The sequence below is a fragment of the Vombatus ursinus genome, unplaced genomic scaffold (assembly GCF_900497805.2).
Source record: "Vombatus ursinus unplaced genomic scaffold, bare-nosed wombat genome assembly UNPS02011613.1, whole genome shotgun sequence".
Taxonomy (NCBI): domain Eukaryota; kingdom Metazoa; phylum Chordata; class Mammalia; order Diprotodontia; family Vombatidae; genus Vombatus; species Vombatus ursinus.
Window position 1 is genome coordinate 2,239,009 of NW_020951391.1, and position 24,802 is coordinate 2,263,810.

At 38.3% G+C, this 24,802-nt stretch overlaps 1 protein-coding gene across 1 annotated transcript in view; it reads right to left on the minus strand.

The window, feature by feature from the left end:
* Positions 1 to 24,802, minus strand: part of GNAI3 (G protein subunit alpha i3) — a 53,134-nt gene that overhangs the window by 2,094 nt on the left and 26,238 nt on the right. The window contains exons 2-7 of the mRNA XM_027856725.1: positions 17,119 to 17,161; positions 16,853 to 16,994; positions 10,274 to 10,431; positions 9,392 to 9,520; positions 5,237 to 5,366; positions 3,874 to 4,027 (exon numbers count right to left, since the gene is read on the minus strand). Coding sequence (XP_027712526.1) covers positions 3,874 to 4,027; positions 5,237 to 5,366; positions 9,392 to 9,520; positions 10,274 to 10,431; positions 16,853 to 16,994; positions 17,119 to 17,161 — 756 coding nt within the window. The remainder of the gene's footprint in view (positions 1 to 3,873; positions 4,028 to 5,236; positions 5,367 to 9,391; positions 9,521 to 10,273; positions 10,432 to 16,852; positions 16,995 to 17,118; positions 17,162 to 24,802) is intronic.

Sequence of the window (24,802 nt, forward strand, 5' to 3'; positions counted from 1 at the left end):
TTAAATTCATTTACATTTAGAGTTAGAACTGTTAGTTTAAATCCTCTACTATTCTTTTAAAAAAAAAAACCACTTTATGGATACTCAATTTTTAACGTTAAGTATCATTCTTCTTTAAATTATTTGTTTTGTCAGAATGAAAAATAAAAATCCCTTCTTTCATTTCTACCAGTAAATCAAATTTGGTAAGACTTTTTGAGGCTATTTTAATCTACTTCATGGATCACCATAACCAAAGAACTGATCACCTACTGGCCAATCTCCTAGAGACGTGTGTCTCTGTATTTGGCTGAACCAGACAACAGTCAGTAGATACAATCTATTTCCAAGATTAAACAAAAATTCTCATATTCTATGTTAAACTCTGCAAGTCTCTTTAACATCTGGATGCCTATTCCTTAGTCAAAAATAGGAGTTTCCCCTTGAAACAGTTGTTACCTGATATTAGCTACCCCCCCATCTTTTCCCCCTTTTGTTTATCTGGAATGTCTCAGTCTATATTTTTTAATCAATAGGTCTGATGAAATTAAAAAAAAAAACAAATGAAGAATTCTACTAGAATAGTAACACACTAGAATAGACATGAAGACTTTAAACTACTAACACTTACTACAACCCTACACAGTCTCTATAAAGTGAGGAAAAACCCTTGGGTAGCAACCAAAAAGGAGCGAAAAAAAGAGGGAGCGGGTGGAACTGCTTCAGACTTAGGGGGAAAAAAAAAGAAACCAGGAGATTAGAAGATGGTATTTCTTGAGTACCAATTTACCCACAATCAGAAAAAGTCAGTGCTGTGAACTTTAGGCTCATACTAATTTCTTTTCTTAGTATTCAGAACAAGTGAATCAAAACTGGTTTACAAGTCATGCACTCTACCCCCACCTTCAAAGGTCACTTTAGTTTTAAGGGCAGTTAGTATTGCAGCCTTATATTAATTGGGGAGAAGTCTGATAATTCCTTATTTCAGCCACACTTCCAAGTCCTACACGTAATGCCTCTGTTGTATGTTCACTACTTGTGGAGCCATGACTACAGCCTGAAAGTCAATGAAGATCAACCTAAGTATCGAAATGATATTTGACTATAATACTTATCACAAATGGCGTGACAAAACAGATAAATAATTTTATAAATGGGATCTCTATCAAAGTTAGAGAAGTAAGCCACAATGTGGAAAGGAAGGTGCAGTACTCTTAAGAGGTTTATGAAAGCTGAATTCAAGTTCTCTTTAAGACAGAAAAAGTTTAAAGAAATGGAGAAGTTTTCATCAGAACAAGGGTTTCAAGAATAGAAGGAAAAAACCCTGCTAAGCATTAACTAGGGAAGAGATTTTTCAAGGTATGAAAAGAGCTTGATAATGATTGGAGGGAGGCAGTTGAGCACACTGTGCCTGACAGAGGTGCTGGCAGGGGCCAAAGAGTCAGAACAGGGAGTATCCACATACAAGATGCAAGCAATATTTAATAGACGCTAAAGTCCATAGACAAGAATTTGGATTTAATACTATAGGTGACTTCTTTGACATATTTGTAGGAGAGAAGTGACATGGTCAGAGTGGTGTCTGAAGAAAATGATTTTGGCAGCAGTGTTTTGGATGCCTGGAGCTAGAAGGAGCCAGGCTTTGATCTGGGATAAGACTAAAGTTGCTTTTTAAAAGAATATGAACTAAAGCATCTAAGAGAGTTTCCTGAAGTTTCTGATCATTCGTACTGATGGATATCCAAAATTATATAAACTCTATGATCAGTTCTGAGCTAGTTTTGTCTGACATGCTGTGTTTGGCCTGACACGCATATGGGAGCTTGTTCAAAATACAACTAATGCAGAGTTCAGTAAATTTTTTATTACCTAAAATGTTAAGAAAGCATTAGATGTATATTCTGAAATAACAACAACAGAAACTCTTGAAGAGAAAATGGGAGATTTTTTGGCAAGAGTAACTGAACTATGTGATGACAAATATCTTCATATCCCTCATCTTAATCTTACCATGTTTTCTGGAGAGCAGATATGTTGAAAAAGGTGGGCCAGTTCAAAAATCTAGATCTAATGGAAGAAAGGGATTGTAGCCAGCTGGAAAATGACCCCACCATTTGACCAAACTTTTCCTCTCCACAATCACCATAAAATTTTAATCTAATAATCCAATATGGTCTCACCTCAGAATTTCCTCATTGTTTCTGATACAGCTGACCACTACCTCCTCTTGGACACCCTTCCCTTCCCTTCCATGACCTTTATTTCTCTTGGTCTTTCTCCTATCCTTCCTATCCTCTCCTCCTATCTGATCATTCCTTCTCAGTCTTCTTTATGGGATTATTGCTCACACCTTTCTCCTAAATTTCAAGGCTCTGTCCTGGGTTCCCTTCTTTACACTCTCTACATCCTTTGTATCCATCCTGTCTTTGTATGCAACTGTCTGTTGCATATCTTTTCCAGGATGTCCTGCAGGCATCTTAAACTTATTTAGATCTAAAATGGAACTCATCATCTTTTTCCACTAACCGTTCTCCTTCTTCAAACTTTTCTATTTCTACTGAGGTCACCACCACCTCCCCAGGCTTCTAACCTTGGAATCAGGCTTGATCTTTTTCTCTCCAACCCTCACAGCCAATTATTTGACAAACCTGTAAGACCTGCAGCATCCATCCCCTTTTTCCTATTCAGCTGTACTCACACCTCTCACCTAGACTGCTGACATAGACTCTCAACTAATCTTCCTGTTGCAGTCTCTCTCCTCTATAATATGTCTTCCACATTGCTGTCAAAAACAATTTTTTCCTAAGTTATAGATCTTACCCTGACATCAGGTCCCCACTGCTTGAAGGAAAAAAACAATTCTTTGCCCTAGCATTTAAGGCCTTCACAATCTTGTAGCTACCTACCACTCGTCTTACTTCAGTCTTCTTCTACGTCAACTCTAGATTCCAGTCAAACTGAAATACTAGTCATTCCCCAAATTCAATACTCCATTTTCTACCTCAGTATATTCCACACATGCCATCCCCACACCTGAAATGCATTCCCTTCTTATGTTTACTTCTCAGAACCTCAGGTGCAACCTCTTCCACAAAGTTTTTTCTGAAATCCCAGTTGTTAATATTTTCTCCTCCCTCCATTTTCGTTTTTACCCTATGCTTGTTTATATATATTATATATCCTGGCCCCAGGGTATGTAGGCTGCTTGAGAACAAGGAATGTTTCATTTCTGTCTTTGTATTCTCAGTGTCTAACACAAAACTTTGAACATAGCATATTTTTAACAAATGTTCAATTGAATTGAATTACTGAAGAGACCATTTACCAACTGGAATATATGAACATACAGAGTTATTTGTATACAGGAAACAATCAAATAAGGTAACATTTATAAAGCACTCTGAAAACCATAAAGCACTAAATGTTAACTATTATCAGTAGTAGTAAAAATTCCCAATCAGGATTATATTTACATTTATCAAATAAAAATGTCTGAAGTAAAGTCTACTTAGTTTATTAGCATCAGTATGCTTCTTATTAAGTGATAATGAATTTTAATTTTATAAGTGTGTATCTTACATCTGTGACAGGTAATCTATATCCATACTTAAACTGTGTCTATAAAATCAATGGCCATTCACCTCAAGATGGCAAATTCGCTGAAAGTAAAGATTATGTAAAAATTAAACCAGTAAACTCTACCATGCCTAGAATAACACCTTAAGGGGTACTTAATAAGTGCTTGGTGCTTTTAATCACACCAAGCGCTGCCCCCTAGACCAGGGGACTTTATATGAAAGGCACATATATAGTTCACAATGAGATGTGGTTCATATGATCAGAAATGCCCACCTAAAACTACTATTCTGAAGGAAGTCTTTTACTGATCTTTACCTGTATACTCTGGGTAACAGATAGTTAGTGGGCTCCTTCTTATCTTTTCCTCAAAAAGGTCTTTCTTGTTAAGAAAGAGAATGATCGATGTGTCTGTAAACCATTTGTTGTTACAAATGCTGTCAAACAGTTTCATGCTTTCATGCATTCGGTTCTGGAAAATTAAACACAGGATAACATATCACTAGCAAAACAGGCAAAAAGTTGATCACTTAGCAACTTAAAAATAGTATCAAGTTTTAAGAACACAGACTATCAGAGAATAAAATTCAAAGGAACTCAAGTCAAGTAACAAGTTACACAAAAGATCATTCCCCCAGTACAGAAATTATTCTGCACTTTTGCAATGAAAATAGGATTTAATCCTGTCTACATGCTGAATGCTATTAAATATCTCATTAAATATTACATCTAGACATAGGCAAAACTAATCAACTTTGGACTAGATAACTTGTAAGATTGCTTCTAACTGTAAATTATGGTTCATATTTAAAACAATCTCACTAAGCAAGAAAGAAAGTGTTGGAATATGTTATTGGCAGTAGTGAACAATAGTGCTTTCTGAGCAGTTAACACTATGAACTCTATGAGGATAAGAAGCAGGAGGCCCAGGCACAAAATTACCAATGATGAAAGGGAAGAAATTAAGAAGCAAAGCCCACAGAAGTACAAAAAAAGAACAGTAAGAGAGCCTAAACAGATATCAAGACCTTGCTGATCAGAGTATGCTGTAGATGGAAGAGAAACATAAAGAAAACATGGGTATCATTCACTCAATGGTAATTCAGGGAAAGGTTAAAGAAACTCTGGTGGTCACTGCCAAAATAACTACAATTAGAAGAATTTACAGTACTATACATACAGACTATTTACCTGTTAATAATTAATAAAGGCCTGTAATTGGTAGGGCACAGCCAATTAAAGCTAAAGAGAAAGCCTGATTCCATCTGTTACATCTGTATGTAGAACGTGTAGTGCAGAATGGTAATGTGAAAAGGATGCTTCAAAGGGCAGTATCAACATCACACTCAAGGGACAGATGTAAATAAAGCATCATTATCTACATTTGTTCAAAGAGATCCTTGCATAGCACTGAAGCTCAGATGGAGCAGATTATTGAATGTGTCCATTCACAAGGAGAGGAAGCAGTAAATGTATAATCATACAGCCTGGTCTCCTGCTCTTGGAAGTTTAACATAAGGGCATTAGTTTTCAGTTCAGTGAGAAATTTATACACATGAAATAACAAAGGTTCTACATAAGAGAAGACTTTTTAAAATATTATTTTCCTCCTCTACTCCTCATTCCTCATATTTTTTGGCTCTACTTAGAAGCCTATTCACTGTAATTTTCTGCAACATACCATCTCTTCATCTTCAGCTAAGACAAGGTCATAATCGCTGAGGGCCACACAGAAGATGATTGCTGTCACACCTTCAAAGCAGTGAATCCACTTTTTTCGTTCTGATCGCTGACCCCCCACATCAAACATCCTGAGAGAGGATAAAGAAGAATTCAGTAGAATTACACACCCATAGTTACACACCCACCCTTGCCTACATTCAAATTGTTAGAAAATTTCCCACTGAAATTTTCAAAAACCTTATTTAAAGGAAAGGAAGACCAAACAATGAGCTAATGAAATACAGTCAATCCCAATTATCTAAGATTATGTGCATAAGAAAATGAAATGCAAAAAAATAATTCCCATGCCTAAAATGGCGCTTTTGCTCATCTACCTACTGCTCTTGATTTACTCCTCTGGATTCAAACAACATAAATCTAATTTCTCCTTCACATGACAGCCCTTCAAAGAATTAAACACGACTATCACATTCCACCAACTCTTTTCTCTAGATTAAAATTTTCTGGTTCCTCTGACCTGATCCTCTAATGTTATGAACTCAAGGCCTTTCACCATTCTAGTTGCCAGCCTCTGGATATTCTAAAACTTAAAAATGTTCTTCTAAAACTGTACTGCCCAGAATTAAACACAATACTCCACATGAGATCTGACAAGGGCAAAGTACAGTGGAATTATCACTTCCCTATTCCTGGAAGCCATGCTCCTCTTAATGCAGCTCAAAATTTCATTAGCTTTTTTGGATGTCACATCATATTGCTGATTCATGATGAGCGTGCTGTCAATTACAAACTAGATCTTTTTCAGAACAGCTACTGTCTATCCATGCCTCAATCTTATATTTGTGGCATTGATTTTTTATATCCAAGCGAAAGACTTTACAACTACCACTATCAAATTTCATCTATTAGATTTAACCCAGTGCTCTAACCTATCAAGATCCTTTGGATTCCAACTATCCATTACGTTAACTATCCCTCCCAGTTCTGTGTTATTTGCATATTTGATCAGCATACCATCTATATCTTTATCCAAGTCATTAATAAAAATGTTAAAACAGTGTAGGGTCAGACACTTGGACTCCAATGCAGAACTCCTGCCACACTGACACTGATTCCTTAACAACTATTCTTTGAGTCTGGAGACTCAAATAGTTCTGAATCTATCTAATTATATTCTTTTTTTCCCCCTTTTTATGCAATTGGGGTTAAGTGACTTGCCCAGGGTCACACAGTTAGTAAGTGCCAAGTGTTTGGTCTGAGGCTGGATTTGAACTCAGGTTGGTTAGTCTGGCACAGGAAAGTCATGAAGGCTCTTTATAATCACCATTTTGCTTTCTGGATATTCACAATCCATCTCTTTGAATATCTTTTCTATAATTTTCCCAGGAATCAAAGTTTACTGGTCTGTAGTATGCAGATTCTATTCCCTTTTAAAATTTGGAAATCAGGACATCTGCCCTTGTCCAATCTTGTTTTTCCTTTCCTATTTTTCAACTATCACTGCCAGTGGCCCACCAATCACATCAGTCAGTTCCTTCAGGACCCAAAGACAGCTTGATCTGGTCCCAGGTGACTTGAATTCCTCAAGGGCAGCGAGGTGCTCTCTTCCTACTTTCTAACTTGTCTTGAGAATCAACTGCCCATTGGTCATTTTTGTTCTGTCATTTACAGTGAAAAGGTACAGAGAAAGTAGAACCAAAAAAGACTTGAGCAGGCCAGCTTTATTGTCTGTTATTATCATCCCCTCTACTACTGTTTAATTCTACATGGAGGGGTAGTCCTTTCCCCAGAAAGCTCACAAATCTATTGCAGCAACATACTTTGTTATGCTTTGTTAATCAAAACCAGGAGAAAATCGGCCTTGCTCATTCCAAAAATGTTCAAACAAGTCACAATCTTACCAGCAGGACCTTTCTAGATTTTATATATTTCAAAACCACAACTGATGGCTAACACAGTACCAAAAAGCCTTCTGTAAACTCTAAATTCTACAAAGGAACAAAACAGCCTTAGTTATAATGATGACAGAACTGCACTCTCTTAGAGTGAGACCACAGTGGCCACTGAATTCAGCCTATACCTGAAAAGGGAGCCCTACGATAAATACTCAGCAAGCAGTTATTTAGCCTCGAGACCTCCAGCATGGGAGAATCCATTCCCTCCCAAAGCAGCACATCTCACTCCGGGATAGACATAATTTGGAGAAGTTTTTCCTGACTTCAAGCTTAAATTTGCATCTCTGTGACTTCCACGCACTGCTCTTGGTTCTGTCTGTTGGAGCCAACAGACCAAGTCTAAACCTCTTCTACATAAACAGCCTTCAGATACTCAATAAAGGTATATAAACTCGTCCCACTAAGTCTTTTCTTCTCCAGGCAAAATATGCCCAGTTCCTTCAACTTATCCTCATCTGACATGGACTCAAGGTCTTTCATTTAGGTTGAACTCTCAGACTCCCTAGTTTAAATGACAGCCTTCTTAAACTGTGAAACTCAGAATCGAGCACAATACAGGACTCTCACCTCCTTCTTCCCAGAAGCTCTATCTCTCTCTCCCTTTCCCTTTCCCTCTCTCTGTCTCTCTTTAAAATGGCAGGGGAAGAGTGGTGCCGTAGGGGAGGAGAGTGATTACAAAATGACTAGAGAGATAGAGAGAAAACAGAGACAGAGAAGACAGCTTTAGTCCTTTAAAAAAAATTATATTAATTATTTTTGGCATTCTTTTCTTTTTAAAACTTGAGTTCAATGTTCTCTCCTTCCCTTCCAGAGCTCTGTCTCTTTAATGCAGATAACTTTCTTGGCTGCCACATCATGTTGTTGCTTCCTATAGAGCTTGTGGGCTTTTTTCTTTGTGGGCTTGTGTGTCTTTTTCAGACAAATACTGCTGTCTAACCATGCCCCCCCCCCAGTCTATTCTTGTTAAGTTCATTTTTTTGGACCCAAGAGTAAGACTTTACATTTATCCTTACTGAATTTCATTTTATTAGTAGATTCAGCCTAACACTCTAGTCTGTCGAGATCTTTCTGGATCCTGACTTTGTAATACAGTGTGTTAGCCTTGTATCATATGAAAATCTAATGAGTATGCTATCAATAACAATCTAAGAGTGCAAGGGAAATTATTTTATGAGGTGTTAAAAATTAGCAATTGGATATAGTAAGCACTAATAAATGTTTTTTTCATTCATTCGTTATTGAACAAAAAGAATTCTACCAATAGACTACAGCTTAACCAAAACCTGCATATTAGAACAAGAAACTGATTTAGGAGTGGCGTAAGAACTGGATTTAGGGTGAAAAGAAAGGGCATAGAAAAAGTGACCCCCAACCTTAGAAATAAAGAATGCAGAACAAAAAAGGAACCAAAAGTCAGTTTTGACACACATAAAAGTTACATAAAAGATAATGGTAAAGTGTCTAAATCTAAAGTACCTAAACTGTTTGCACTAAACTACTTTATGCAAAACTGCTGTATTAGAGTAAAAAAATTTTCTCCATCAATATTTCTCCTTTCCCAAAAATAACTCCACTCTTAAGCTATCTCAACATATTGTTTGAGAACTTTGCCACACATGATGCCGTGCACAATATCAGTCCAAGGGCCAAGACAGTATCAGCTCCATTATAAGTAAAGGAAAAAATGCCAAGCAAACAGGAAAAGGATAAAACAACTGGCAAGAAAAAGCACTGATCTTACAAAAGCAAAAAGGCAGGACAACGAGAGCTAAATAGTTAAACCAGAGAATTGGTAATAAAAAGTTCTCTTTAATATTTTTACCCTGTTAAACAGCAAACCATTCAATACCTGTATTGATGATTCCAATGAAAAAGCAGCTGAAAAGATTAAAATTAAAATAAAATAAACTAGTATTCACCAGAATGTCTACTTATAGGCAAATTTAAATTTCATTTACAACCTAAATCCAAAGAATGAAGTTATCTGAAGTTACTTGGAGGTAGAATGAGTAATGAAGGCTTGCTTCATTCGGCAACATGAATAGAGTAAGAAGCAAATTACTGATCGATAATTACGAAAGTAATATTCAAACTAGGTGAGAATATTCCCTGGAGAATTTTGCCCCAAATAAAAACTACTCAACAGGAAAATACAGTTCTGGGTTCAGCACACTCAGTAAAACAAAGAAGTCACTTACTTGAAGTACAGGTCTTTGAAAGTGAAATGAGTCTCTACTATGCCTGTGGTTTTCACTCTTGTCCGTAGGACATCTTGTTGAGTTGGAATATAGCTGGTTTGGGATATTCTATCCAAGTCATTTAGGTAACTAAATTAAAATACAATATACTTTATTTTTAATCTGTGACACCAACCACATACCAAGGAAATTAACAGAAAATGCTAGCAAACCTGTCAACAAGACAAAAGCATTCTTTCTTTATACTTCACTAAGGCAGAAATACAATATGATGATCTTTAACGACTCAGAATTAAAATAAGGGAGGAAGAAGCATGGCTAAAGCTCAACTGGGGGCTCATCTGCAATCTTTCATTAATTTTAATCTCAAAAGTGAATCAAAAGCATGATGCCTCAACTTCACTCTAACATCCACTACCTCTCTCCATCTCATAGTCATCCACCTGTGAACAGGATTAGGGATGAGATTTATTTACAAGCAACCAGTACAAGAAGGTTCTACACAGAAGCCTATTACAAGTGCCAGTCACAGAGAATGGGCTATGAGAGAAAAAGAAAACAATGATAATTTCAGTCCATAGTTGGCTAGCGGTGTGAAACACTGATATGCAGCAGTCTTTAGTGAGCTGGAAGAACCCAGCTGCAAGGGGTTTTCCCCTCCTCCATTTGTTCACATATTTCCACTATGCCAACAAGCTTTCCTTCAAGTTCGTGGAAGGGTTCTACAACACTAAAATGAAACAATTTTCAGGAAGGATGCTATATGGCTTTTCTAAAAGATGTCTGTTATGCAGATTCTCTTCAAAGATGAATGCTAGAACTTTTCCAGGGTTCAGAGACATAGTTATTTCCTGCTATGTCATCACCAAGAAAATTACTTACTATGAGGCAGAGTCATTGAGCTGATATTCCCTTGATCTGCTAAAGCAGGCTTGCACTCCACCATCTCGCCACAACCGTTTAATTACTCCTGCCAGTTCTGGAGTCATGACCCCCTCTTCAGCACTACCAGCTAAAACAAACAGCTGCCGAGCATCATCCTAAGGAAAAGGGTTTAAGGCAGAGAGAGAAATAAAAGTTAGGTGAGTCTTTTATTTCCTGAAACACTTCAAAGACAGGTTCAAGTTCTACATGGAACAAGATTTGTCTCACTGAATCAGAGAGGCATGAAAAAGACCATTTGCCTCTTCTTCCCTAGGAGGGCAGTTTGAGAGAACTTAAATCCACTCACCTTTCTTCCCTTGTACCAAAGGTACCATTTCTACCTAGAAGATATATTGTCATAGGGAAAAATCTTGTGCTGAGTGGAGAAATGGTGATCTCACTAAAAGGGAACCCCTTGTGACTGGCCCACGGATTCCCCTGTAGCCATTCAGGGTTACTAATATAGTATAGAACAAAAAGACCAAAAGAATGAAGGCTCAATGTGCAGGGGCCCCTCTTCTGTTCTGCTGGTGGGGGGCAACAGGGTTTTTTTGCAACAGGTCTCTATGCAGAAAACCAAAATAGAATCTCTAGGGCTTATGAAAGGGTTAAGTAAATTTCTAATAAGAAAATGGGAATAGGTCATGGCTTTCAGGTAGTTCTTATTCTTAAATAATTGTTAAATTCTTAAATAATAATTCTTAATTTACTTAATAATTCTTAAATTACTTCTCAATCTATTTTCCAAGGCAACTGGTTTTCCTATGAGATATTTCATATTTTCTTCTATTTTTTCAGTCTTTTGACTGTTTTATTGCTTCTTGATGTCTCATGGAGTCACTGGCTTCCACTTGACCAATTCTAATTTTTAAGAAATTATTTTCCTCAGTGAGGTTCTGTACCTCCTTTACCATCGGGTCAATTCTGATTTTTAAGGAATTGTTTTCTTCAATCTTGTGTGTGTACATAAGCACAAACTCTTTTACCAAGCTATTATTTTTTTCCACAATTTTCTTGCATTTAAAAATTTCTTTAGCTCTTTTAGAAATTCTTGTTGGGCTTGTGTTCAATCTGCATTTTTCCTTTGGGGCTTTGCTTGTAGATGTTTTCAAGTTCCTGTCTTCTGAGTTTGTCTTGAGCTTCCCCGTCACCATAGCAACTTTTTATGATTAGCTTCTTTTTTCAGACTATGTCTTCACTGTTCAACTGGGGGGTGGGGGTGGGGAAAAGGAGATTAACGTTTGGTCTGAGCTTCTATTACATCTTTCTGCTTTCACAGCTCAATCTGGTGGTCGGTAGGTTTTTGGTGACTCCAAAATGGTATAATCTGGGGAGCAGTCTGCTCAGTGCTCTCTTGGTCTGCATTTTAGTCCTTATCCAAGTAGGGCCTCTGCTCCCATTCCTCTCTGCCCTGGAATTGTGACACAGAACTGTGTAACGGCCAAACGAAATGCCAAACAACACCTGATCCTACCCACAGTTCTAATACAGGGGTCCCATAGAAACTCTTTCTGACCAAGTATTTGGTGAGAATATCCCTTAAAATCCCTGGGTCCTGGGGTTGTGTCTCCCTGCCGATGCTACCTCACCTATTGTGCTCAAGACTAACCTCAATCGCAGTGTCTATAGCTCTCTCTTTCTGTCTTCCTAAGCTTCCCTGGGCTGGAAAAATAACTCACTGTGACTTTTACTTGGCTTTTTCGCTCAGAATTCTGTTCAGTGTTTTCTTTATGTAGTTGTTTTGTAGGAGAGATTTTGGAAGAGGTTTGGCTGTGTAACCTCTTATTCCACCACATTGACTCCACTCTCCCATAGGAGAAAATTTTAAAAGAAATAAAACATTGTAACATGACAACAGATCTATGTAAAACAGTTAATTCCCCTTTAATAATTGAAGTCTAGAACACTTAAAAGTAATGAGGCCAGAAAGAGAATACTGCTATGATAGTTTTAATCTTACTGCTTTGTTCCTTTTCTAAATAAACAGACTTTCAGGAGTTATTTCCCTAGCTAATATCTAAGGTTTCCCTCTATCATAAAGAATAGTGTCGAATCTTAAAAGTGTATACAGGATACTCAGAAGAAATATTATGCACTAGGAAGAATCAGTATGAGAAGGAAGGCTGATTACATATATATATACATATACATATATATAGATATATATATATATTTTTTTTGCTTTTTGGTGAGGCGATCAGGGTTAAGTGACTTGCCCAAGGTCACACAGCCAGTAAGTGTCTGAGGATGGATTTGAACTCTGGTCCACCTGACTCCAAGACCAGAGCTCTATTCACTGCACCATCTAGCTGCCTCGACTTATATTTCTTATATATAATTCTAAGAGAAACAGGCCAAGTAAGAAGTAAAAAAAGAAAAGGTAAAATCAAGATTAGGAGTTAATTTGACTTGTTTCTTGCAAGAGTTCATCAAAATGAACTTCTAGCATCACCCTTCCCTTCTCTTTCCATCAATATATTCTAGTCAACACTGCCAAACTCAATAATTTCTTGCCTTGATGTTTTTTATCTAGTATACCCTCCTTTCTCTATGTGTAAGGTTCCTCTTCCTTCTTTCAAATATTACTTCAAAGCCCTTCTCTTTCAAAAAAACCAACAACAACAAAAAAAAACCAACCAAAAAAAACTTCTCTGACACTTGTGATACACTCTCCTCTTTATGTTGATAGGGAAAAGTTGGAATAAAAGTATTAATCATTAGAAATGTAAAAAAATCAACTTACATTCTCAAAACACTGCATTTACTGTTTTCTTCTATGGGTAATGGTGTGGTATCTACAACGTGAGGCTTTGAGGGCAAAGCCCCCCCCCCTTTTAAGTTTGAGCCATTCCCAAAACAGTTCAAAATATGTTACAAATAAATCTTACAATCATAGTATTTTATTTTAGAAACTGACTGCTAACGCTTCTCCTTTATTGTCCAACCAGCTCCCTTCTGGCTTAGTAAGCCTTCTACCTACAAACAGCCCCCTTCCAGTGCAATAAACTCCCTACCTGTAAGTAGATAAGCAAGAACAGCCCCATTCTGCAGCTGGCTTCTCTCCTGGCCTTCTCTCTTCCAAACCAATCATAAAACAGCCTAACTTCTGACCTCTTTTAGGCAGAGTTGGGCAGCCAACCCCGGAGGAACAAAGAAGGGATAGAATAACACTGTGTGCATGTATAAAAGAGAGAAACATTAAAAATAAATTACAAATGACAGCAGGGAGTACTCTGTGTGTGCTAGAGAGCTCAAGGGACATACAAAGTCAAGGACGGATTAATGGTTTCAGCAGTGTTTGGTGAAAAGAGTGGCCCACAGATTAATAAAAAGTAATCTGATCAAGCTGAGAAGAGTGAGAAAGAGAAGGGGGTGAAAGAGATAAAGGAAGAAAAGAGATACTGGATTGGTTTGCCATTTTCTTCTCCAGCTCATTTTACGGATGAGGAAACTAAGGCAAATAGGGTTAAGTGACTTTCCCACGGTCACACAGCTAACAAGTGTCTGAGGTCACATTTGAACTCAGGTCTTCCTGACTCCAGGTCCAGGAGAGAGAGATAACAAAAGGTAAATACAGAAGAGAAAAAGGGAGAGGACAAAAAGGGGGGTGGGGTGGGGGTGATGAATCTACTTAAGTTTCTCTGATCATAGAAATTTTTTTCTTCTTGCATAAGCTTAGAAAATGGGGTGTCTCTTAATGTGGTGCCTGCCTCCTGCAAAAATGGGTATTCTAATAAGGGGGAAGGGAGAAGGAAAGAGAACATGGATTTATATAGCAACTATTATGTGCTCGGCACTGTGCTAAGCACTTTGCAAATATTATCTCATAAGATCTTCCCAACAACCCTGGGAGGCAGTAATAACTAATAGCTAACAGGGCCTGGAGTCAGGAAGACTCATCTTCATGAGTTCAAATCTGGCCTCAGATACTTACTAGCTGGGTGACCCTGGGCAAGTCACTTAATCCTGTTTGCTTCAGGTTCTTCATCTGAAAAAATGAACTGGAGAAGGAATAGCAAACCACTTCAGTATCTTTTCCAAGAAAATCTCAAATGGGGTCACAAAGAGTCGGACAGGACTGAAACAACTAAACAACATTTATATAGTGCCCACTACCTGTGCCAACTTCTGTGCTAAACACTTTACAAATATTACCTCATTTGATTCTCACAACAATCCTGAGAGGTAGGTGTTATTATCCCCATTTTACAGATGAGGAAACTGGGGCAAACAGAGGTTATGTGACTTGCCCAGGGTCGCAGAGTTAGTAACTGAGGCCAGATCTGAACTCAAGGTCTTCTGATTCCAGGTCCAGTGCTCTATCCATTGTGCCACCAGCTACCACCGAATGCTTAAGAGCACAAATGTGATTTTTTTCCTTCCATTTATTAAACCTGCCTCTGCTCATACTTCTTTCTAGTACTTTAGATTCTCTGGTTCTCTTTTCTCCTCTTCCCACCTATCAAAAGCCTGCCTTGACCATTTGGTTAAAATGCTTTTCACAAGCGGGCCCCAGCTCACGCTCTCTGTTGGCTGCACTTGTAACTCGTTTACCAAATCTATACTTCATTCACACTGCCACACTTGCTTTCTCCACACACGGCCTTCTCACATCCATCTCTCAGAGTCCCTGGCTTCCTTAAAGGTGAAGTTCAGGCGCCATTTCCTCTTGTCTATTCCCCCAGCAATTACTTTGTATTGACTTTTCTACATTTTGTACATGTGGTTTCCTCCTAATACAGAGATCCTTAATCTGCAGGCCATGAACATATTTAAAAAAATATTTTGATAGCTGTATTTAAATATAATTTAGATTCCTGTGTGATCCTATGTATTATCTTCTATGCATTTAAAAACACTATCCCAAGAAAGGGTCCAGAGGCTTCACTAGGCTGCCTGAGGGGGCTATGGCACCCAAAAGGTAAAGAATCCCTGTCCTAATTAACAGAATGTAGGATCTTTAGGGGCAGGAAAGGTTTTGTTTTCTGCCTTTGTACTCCCAGAGCCTGGCATTGTGCCTGGCACACAGAAAGTACTGAATAAATTCTTGCTGAATGAATGACTCCTAACCCAACCTGACTCAAACAACTTCTTTAATTTTACCTCCCTTCAGCAATTACATACTCAATGTGTAACTAAATTAAACTGTATTTTTTGATGCAGTGCTTTGCAGGGTACATATCCTTAAGTCGTTTCATGTATACAAGCTATGCTTCAACTAGATTCAAGGTTAGGACAGCACCTCAAATAATGCTGACTGACCATCAATTACAAGAGGCTACTCCAACTCATCCCTATCCCCCTGAAGAACTGTTTCTAGCCATCACAATTACTGATGATGTCAACAAAGCCCCATACCGGAATGAGAACATTTTGATTAGAGACTCAGATTGCAAAATCATAGAGCTGGAGTCAGAGGTCACAGAGTCTAACCTATGAAAGTCTAATCCATGGTCTGATTCCTAAACAGGAATCTTTCCCATACAACATCCCTAGCAAGTGTTAATCCAGTTAATGCTTTAAGATCTTTAGGGACAGAGACCTATCACCTCTTAAGGTTAGATTGCTCCATTTTTCAATGACTCTAATTCTTAGGAAGTTTTTCCTTACATGGAACTGAAATCTGTCTCTGCATCTTTCCCTTAGTTCTAATTCTACACTCTTGCATCATACCAAACAAGTAATCTCTCTCTTACACGACAGACCTTGAAATATCTCAAAATAACCTATTGTAGTCCCATAAGTCTTCTCTTTTCCAGGCTCAATGTCGCCAGTTCTTTCAATGGATTCTCACACGACATTTTTTCAATTTTTATCTACATAGCTGCTCTTTAGAGTTCCAGCTTAATATACTTCTTAAAATATGACATGGCCCCTCTCCTCCCAGAATTGAACACAATGCTTTATGTGTACTTTGACTAGTAAAAAGAATAGAGGGACTCTCACCCACTGGTGTAGTACAACACTGCTTTAAGTCCTAGAGCTCATTAAGTCAATCAACAGATTATGAATGCCTAATAAAGTCTAAAACATAACACAGCACAAGATTCTTAAAGTCCAAAATTTTCCACTAAAATTTAGTTTATTTACTTTTCAAATTTAGTTCCAATATGTCTATTCCTGGAGACCAATTTTTACCTTCATTGTCTCCACTCAGAAGAATGAGTGGCAATACTTCCTCAGATGACAAAATTATTGAAGGGGGTCCCTTCAAAGAAAATGAAGCTTGACCATGAAATGAGAGGAATGGTTGAAAGAACTGGTTAATTCAGGGTGTTCAGAGAGTCTTGGTGCCATTCTAAGCAATAGGGACACCTTGCACTGAAACATCCATTTGTACTTTTCAGTCTCCTCTTTGTAGCTGGAGTGCAGCACCTACTACGGCAGGCTGCTAACGCTTCTCGGGTTGCCACATACTCACCATAGGGCCTATGCTATTGCTTCAATTCGTTTTCCTGACAGATGAAGTAAGTTCTGCCTCTCTATGAACAGCACCTACTGAACAGGAGGAAGCTAAAAGAAGTGAGAAACACTCACAGCTCTGGCAGCTTCCCCAAAGTCAATCTTTAGTCGTCCCATGGCTCTTATAATTGCAATGATGGACTGGATGGTGTTGCTGTAAACAACTACTTTATACTGTTTGCATTCTTCCTCAGAATATCCATCTTCATGGATGATTCTTAAAAATAAAAAAAAAAACCAAAACCCATTATTACCGCTAAAACGAAAAAAGAAAATACTATAGATTTTTAAAATACTAAGTGAGAAAATTTAGCTTTACAAAAGGTCACATTCTAACTTACTTCATTTGTTTCACAATAGTGCTTTTACCAGATTCACCAGCACCTGAAATATACAGAAGATATACTTTAAGTTTTTCAATTATCAAACATTTTAGGTATGAAAATCTTATTCAAATTATCTGTCACAAAATAATATTTATTAGACTTCAGTATGCGTGGCTCAGTCACAAAATTCAACTTACCACACGTCTTAGGGCTTGTTTCTTGGCATTACTAGCAAAATATATATACTTCCACAGAAAAGTGTTACTACAGATAAATAATAATGGTTCACATTTGCATTAGCATTTGAAGCTTTAAAAAACACCTCACACCAACTTTCTGAGATAGGTACTCTGTGTCATTATTTTCATTTTACAGATGGGAAAACTGAGACCCAGTAAAATTCAGTGATTTGCCAATGACAACAGCTAAATAAATGTCAGAACTGGCATTTGAATGCATGCCCTCTGACTCTAATCCAATGGTCTTTCTACTACACCTGAAAATACTACTTTCTATGCTGGTCACCACCTTTGCCATAGTCAAGTCTGCTATTACTCTATGACCTAAAATTGAGGCATTCCTAACCACCCAAGCACACCTGTTACTTATAAGCAGACAACAAGTCCACAAAAAGAGTGACCCAATTTGGGGTAAGATTCTACCAATTACTCACTCACTACACATTTAACACCACTGCCCCAAGTCAAGGCAATGCAATCACTAATGCTGATGCTAGTTATAGGTATTTGCCTCAGTTTACCCAAAAGAATGGACAACAACTCAAGAGATTCTCTTTTGTCTGTCAGTACACATAAATCTATCTCGCCCTGTTCTTGGTACTCACAGTTCTGGAGTTCAGAAATTAGGAATTAAATGACAAGGCAGAATCAAAAATATGCAGCACAACATTTTTAAGTAAGTTAGTATGACAGCAGAATTTAGAGCTGAATGGGACCACCCAGTTCAACCCCTTCATTTTACAGATAAGGAGATTCGGGTTCAGAGATGTACAAAGACTTGACCATGTGGCAAAACTAGTATTTGAATCCAGGTTGTGTAAGATCAGACCCAGTCCTCTTTGCACCGTCTGTAACACAGGGCCTCCTTGCTCACACACTCTCATCTACTTTTCTCCCCGACGATCACTAAAAGTGAAACTTAGATAACAAACTGTTTTGTCCTCTGATATCCAAAAATTGGATATTAAGAGTGAAAGGGTTTGCTCTAATATAGACAAAGCACCATGATAGGCTTTTGTACAAATATGTCACTGTTATAAATTATGTCTTTTCCCCCCTAGTCATAACTATAAGAACAATATCTCTGAAACAAAAAAAAATGAGCTCATTACATTGCGTTTTCTTATCTTTTGACAAAGCTAGTTACCTCCTGTATATACGGCTCCAAGACCAAAATCAGTGAATCTGATTGAAGGGCTACACAATACCCAAGCTGTTGATTACCTATTGCTTTCCAGAACCGCTTGGACCACTTCACAGGTCCAACCGTGTGCCTGTCTTCCTAACAGTCCCTCCAACAGTTTGTCATCTTTGCCAATTTGATGAGTGTGAGGCAGAACCTCAGAGTTGTTTTAATTTGCTTATCTCTTATTAGTGATGTGGAACACTTTTTCATATGACTGTTGATAGTTCACACGTCTCCTTTTGAGAAATGCCTACTCATACCCTTTAATCATTTATCTGAGAAATGGCTCTTGTTCTTATAAATTTTAATCAGTTTCTTCTATACCCTGCATATGAAATCTTTATCAAAAAACCTGCAAAAGTTCCTTTGCGGGCTCCCCCATCCCAAATTAACTGCTTCCCTTTTGTTTCTAACTTCATTGATTTGTTTGTGCAAAAAGTTGTTTCAATTTTACTTAATCAAAGGTATCCATTTTATTTCTCTGTGATCCTCTCTATCCCTTGTTTGGTCAAGAACTGTTCCCCTGTCAATAGTTGCAAAAGGTATCTCCTTCCCCAACACTCTACTCTGTTTATGAGGGGACCTTCTATATCTAGGTTGTGTGTCCATTTGGAGTTCTCCGTGATATATGGTGTGAGATGTTGGACTAAGCCTCATTTCTCCCAGACTGCTTTTCAATTTTCCCAGCAATTTCTGACTGACAGTGAGCCCTTACACCAGGAATTGGTCTCACTATGTTTATCAAACAGTTATGATGCTCAGTAGCTTCTGGGTCAGGATCTCTGACTCCATAGTCATTTTACTTTTTATTATGCTATACTACATTTCCTCTGTTTACAAATGCATCTTTCTTCTCTCTCCAGGACAAACTTCTTGAAAAAGCTTTCTACAGAAGATGCCTCCACTTTCTCATCCACCTGCTCACTTTCTTTTTTTTTTTTAAATGCACTTTTTTTTGGGGGGTGAGGCGATCGGAGTTAAGTGACTGTTAGACCTACGGAGTGTGAGAGTTGATGGCATTCAGGTGGCAGAGGCAGCACGGTGGTGCATTGGAAAGAAAGTTGGGCTTGGCGTCAGGAAGACTGGAGTTCCAGTCCCACTCCAGATGCTAGCTGTGTGATCGTGGGCTTAATTCTTCCAGACTCAGTTTCCTTTCCAGTCAGATGGGAATAATTCTAGCACCTACCTCATAAGGTTGTTGTAAGGCTTCAATGAAAGAATATGTTTAAACCTTTGCAGACCTCAAAGCACTATATAATTCCTCATTTTTTTTATTATAGATAAGAACTGGGGACATTCAGTGTGGAGAAGAGGAAGCTTGGGGGAAGGGCTCATGGTTAGCTGTCTTCAGGTATTTAAAGGTCCTCATGTTGAGAGGGATTGCACTTTAGTTTGTAAGTCTTTAGCATACAGAACTAGGAATATTGGGAGCAAGTTGCAGAGAGGAAGATTTAGGAATGATTTAAGTAAAAACTTAATTATTATTATTTTTAGGCAATTGGGGTTAAGTGACTTGCCCAGGGTCACACTGCTAGTAAGTGTTAAGTGTCTGAGGCTGGATTTGAACTCAGGTCCTCCTGACTCCAAGGCCACAGCTCTGTCCACTGCGCCACCTAGCTGCCCCGACCTGCTCACTTCCTACTAAACATTTTACAACCTATTGTTCACTTCCACCATTCAACTTAAATTGCTTTTTTAAAGGTTACCAACGACTTCTTCACTATAAATGTAACAGTCTTTTTTTTTTTTTCAGTCTTTATCCCCCTGGACTCCTTGGTAATATAGGACAGTGAAGGCCACTACCTACCTTGGCTTCAGACACCACATTCCTAGATTCTCTTTCTAGCTCTCCATTCCTCCTGCAGCTCCCTGACTTATTCCCAGTCCTTACAAATGGGGGTTCCACAGGGTCTGCCTTTAGACATCGCCTCATTTTTCTCTACACCTTTTCCTTCGGCAATCTCCATTACCACTGCTTCCAAGTCCACTTCTAATTAGATGCCTCCCAAATCTGTATCTCCAGCCATACGCTCTAGACTTAAATCACAAAATATAAGAGTGGAAAAGGATTGTACGGGCCATCCGGTACAACCCATGAATATCTGGTTGTCCAGTCTTTGCCTGAAGACTTTTAGTGAGAGAGAGCCCATTAACTTCTCAAAATGTCCATTACACTTTTGGATAATTTTAATAATTAAGTTTTTACACGGCAGCTGGGTGGCGCAGTGGATGAAGCACCGCCCCTGAAGTCAGGAGGTCCTGAGTTCAAATCCGGCCTCAGCGCAAAAACTTGACACTTACTAGCTATGTGACCCTGGGCAAGTCACTTAACCCCAAATGCGTAAAAATAATAATAATTAAAAAATAATTAAGTTTTTACTTAAATCATTCCTAAATCTTCCTCTCTGCAACTTGCTCCCAATATTCCTAGTTCTGTATGCTAAAGACTTACAAACTAAAGTGCAATCCCTCTCAACATGAGGACCTTTAAATACCTGAAGACAGCTAACCCATGAGCCCTTCCCCCAAGCTTCCTCTTCTCCACACTGAATGTCCCCAGTTCTTATCTATAATAAAAAAAATGAGGAATTATATAGCGCTTTGAGGTCTGCAAAGGTTTAAACATATTCTTTCATTGAAGCCTTACAACAACCTTATGAGGTAGGTGCTAGAATTATTCCCATCTGACTGGAAAGGAAACTGAGTCTGGAAGAATTAAGCCCACGATCACACAGCTAGCATCTGGAGTGGGACTGGAACTCCAGTCTTCCTGACGCCAAGCCCAACTTTCTTTCCAATGCACCACCGTGCTGCCTCTGCCACCTGAATGCCATCAACTCTCACACTCCGTAGGTCTAACAGTGAGCTTATTATTCCCCATAAGCCTGGTTCTTCTTCTGACTTCACTATCTCTGACTATGGCACAGCCATTCACCTAGACTCCTACATTCCCAATTTCAGTGTTATCTCTGACTCTCCATCCACATCACGTTTCATGTGTTTGCTACTTTGTCCCATTAATCCTACTATTCCAACACCACTGCCCCACCCCACATCATCTCTTTTTATTTCCAAGTGTACCACCCTATCACAGCCCTCATTATCACCCACCTGCACTACTGCAATAACTTCCTAACAAGTCTCTATCTCCACTCTCGTCACCTTCCAACCCACTCACTCTTCTAGGCTATGTCACTAATGGACTAACTTTCCTTCTGCACAGATTAGTCATTTTATAGGGCAGCTAGGTGGTACAGTAGACAGAAGGCCAGACATGGAGTCAGGAAGACCTGAGTTCAAATCCAACCTCAGGCACTTACTGCCTCTGACCCTTGGTAAGTCACTTAATCCTGTTTGCCTTGGTTTCCTCATCTGCAAAACGAGCTGGAGAAGGAGATGACAAATCATTCCAGTATCTCTGCCAAGAAAACTCCAAATGGGGTCATGAAGAATCAGACACAACTGAAATGACTGAACAACAGCAACAGAGTCATATTATTCTTCTGATCAATGATATTCAGTGGCTTTCTAGTGTCTGTCAAGTAAAGTGAAAACTTCCTTGCCTGATATTCAAGGTTCTTTGGTATCTCCTTACCTTTCCAACTGATTTTATACTATTTTTCTCCCATACAGTCTATATTTCAGTTATGCCAGACTATAATGTGGCCTATGTTATTTATGCCAAGTGTACCACCACCCTTCCAGTCACCCAGGTTTATAACTTTAATGTCATCCTAGACTCCTCACCCTCCTTCACCCCACATCTTGTCACTTCTGTATCTAATTCTGTTGCATCTACCACTTTGTCTCCAATCACCCAGTCATCACCCTAAATCCAGGACCTCATGAACTCTCCCTGGGCCTACTGCAATAGCTTCCTACTTGGTTTCTCTGCCTCTAGTCCTTCTCCACTCTACTCTTTAATACATGACACTGTGATCTCATTATCAATGTGCACTTGCACTGGCTGTCCCCTAAGGCTGGAATGCACTCACTCTAAAATCTCTAGCCTCCTCAGCTCAAGCATCTTCTTCTCCATGAACTCTTCTCTAGTCCTCTCCGCTGACAGTAGCTCCCCTGTACCCCCTGGATTACCCTGAATTTATTTTGTATACCTGTATATGAACATGTCGCCTCTAACAGAATATAAGCTATTTGAGGGCAGGGACTAACTCACTCTTGTTTTTATATTACCAACGTCTAGCACAATGCCTGGTACGTAGTAGGCACTTAATAAATGTTTGTTAATTGATTTTGCTCTCCCGCCTTTGCTCATGCTGCTCCATACACCTAGTATGTCTTTCCTCTCCTGTGTCTGTTGAAACATCACCTATCCTCAAATGCCACATTTCCATGAAACGTTCCCAGTTACGTTTCCCCCCGGCCTTGAATACTACTTTGTTTTGTACTTCTCCAATACATTCATCATGTATTATTGCATATTTTTATCTGTGCACATGTCTTATTCCCTCAACTAGAATGTAAACACCATTAAGGCAGGAACCATAGCTTATCTGCACTCTGTATCTTCCCCAGCACCTAGGACAGCACTCTACACAGAATAAGCACTTAATAAATGCCTAAACAAATTTCTTTATCCCTTTATTAGCTGTTCATTTCCATCATTCATTAAGTCAACATCTCAGGCTACCTGAAGGATTTATTTTCAAAGTACCTCCCATGACAATTTAATAAATTACGCCTTTTCCTTTATTCCAAAAACCCTTACCTTCCCAGCCTCTTTCTTGATCACTACAGGAAATGCCTCCATCAAATTCCTTGTCTTTCAAGCATGAAACTAGTAGTCATCTGTGACTCCTCACTTCTCTTCTTTCCTTACACCAAACTGTAGCAAAATTCTGCCTCTTATGTGCACTTCTCTTATCAATACCCTCTTTTCCATCACTCTGCCAAGTCTCTGAGCCAGGTGTTGGCTATACTGTACCTTGTACTACTGTAACCTTTTAAATCTCCCAGCCTTAAGTCTCCCTCATCACTTCAATAATGTCACTATTAAATGAGTTAAGAACTATTTTATTTAAATAAACATTCTCTAAATTCTGCAATGGCCCCCCCCAAAATCCTTTGCATTAGATACAGGCTCAATTTTTATTTTATAGAATTCCACTATTTTAAACAAAATATTAGCAAACAGATTACAGCAACTTAGCACACGAATAATACACTATGACCAGGTAGGATTCATACCAGGAATGCAGGGCTGGTTCAATATAAGGAAAACTATCAGCATAATCCATCATATCAACACCAAAACTAACAGAAACCACATGATCATCTTAATAGATGCAGAAAAAGCTTTTGACAAAATACAACACTCATTCCTACTAAAAACACTAGAGAACATAGGTATAAACGGAGTCTTCCTTAAAATAATAAATAGCATCTATCTAAAACCTTCAGCATGCATAATATGTAATGAGGACAAGCTAGAAGCATTTCCAATAAGATCGGGGGTGAAACAAGGATGTCCATTATCACCACTGTTATTCGACATCATACTGGAAATGTTAGCTTTAGCAATAAGAGAAGAAAAAGACATTGAAGGCATTAGAATAGGCAAAGAAGAAACAAAGCTATCACTCTTTGCAGATGACACGATGCTATACTTAGAGAATCCCAGAGAATGAAGTAAAAAACTACTTGTAATAATAAACAACTTTAGCAAAGTTGCAGGCTATAAAATAAACCCACATAAATCATCAGCATTTCTATATATTACCAACAAAGCCCAACAGCAAGAGATAGAAAGAGAAATTCCATTTAAACTTACTGTGGACATTATAAAATATTTAGGAGTCTACCTCCTGAAACAAACCCAGGAACTCTATGAACACAATTACAAAACACTTTTCATGCAAATACAATCAGATCTAAATAACTGGAAAAACATCAGTTGCTCATGGGTAGGCCGAGCTAATATAATAAAAATGACAATTCTACCTAAGCTAATTTACTTATTCAGTGCCATACCAATCAAACTACCAAAAAATTATTTTATACAGTCAGAAAAAATAATAACAAGATTCATTTGGAAGAACAAAAGGTCCAGAATATCAAGAAAACTAATGAAAAGAAATGCAGGGGAAGGTGGTCTAGCCATTCCAGATCTTAAATTGTATTATAAAGCAGCAATCATCAAAACTGCTTGGTACTGGCTAAGAAATAGAGTGGTGGATCAGTGGAATAGGTTAAGTGTGCAAGACACAGTAGTCAATGACTATAGTAATATATTATTTGATAAATCCAAACACCC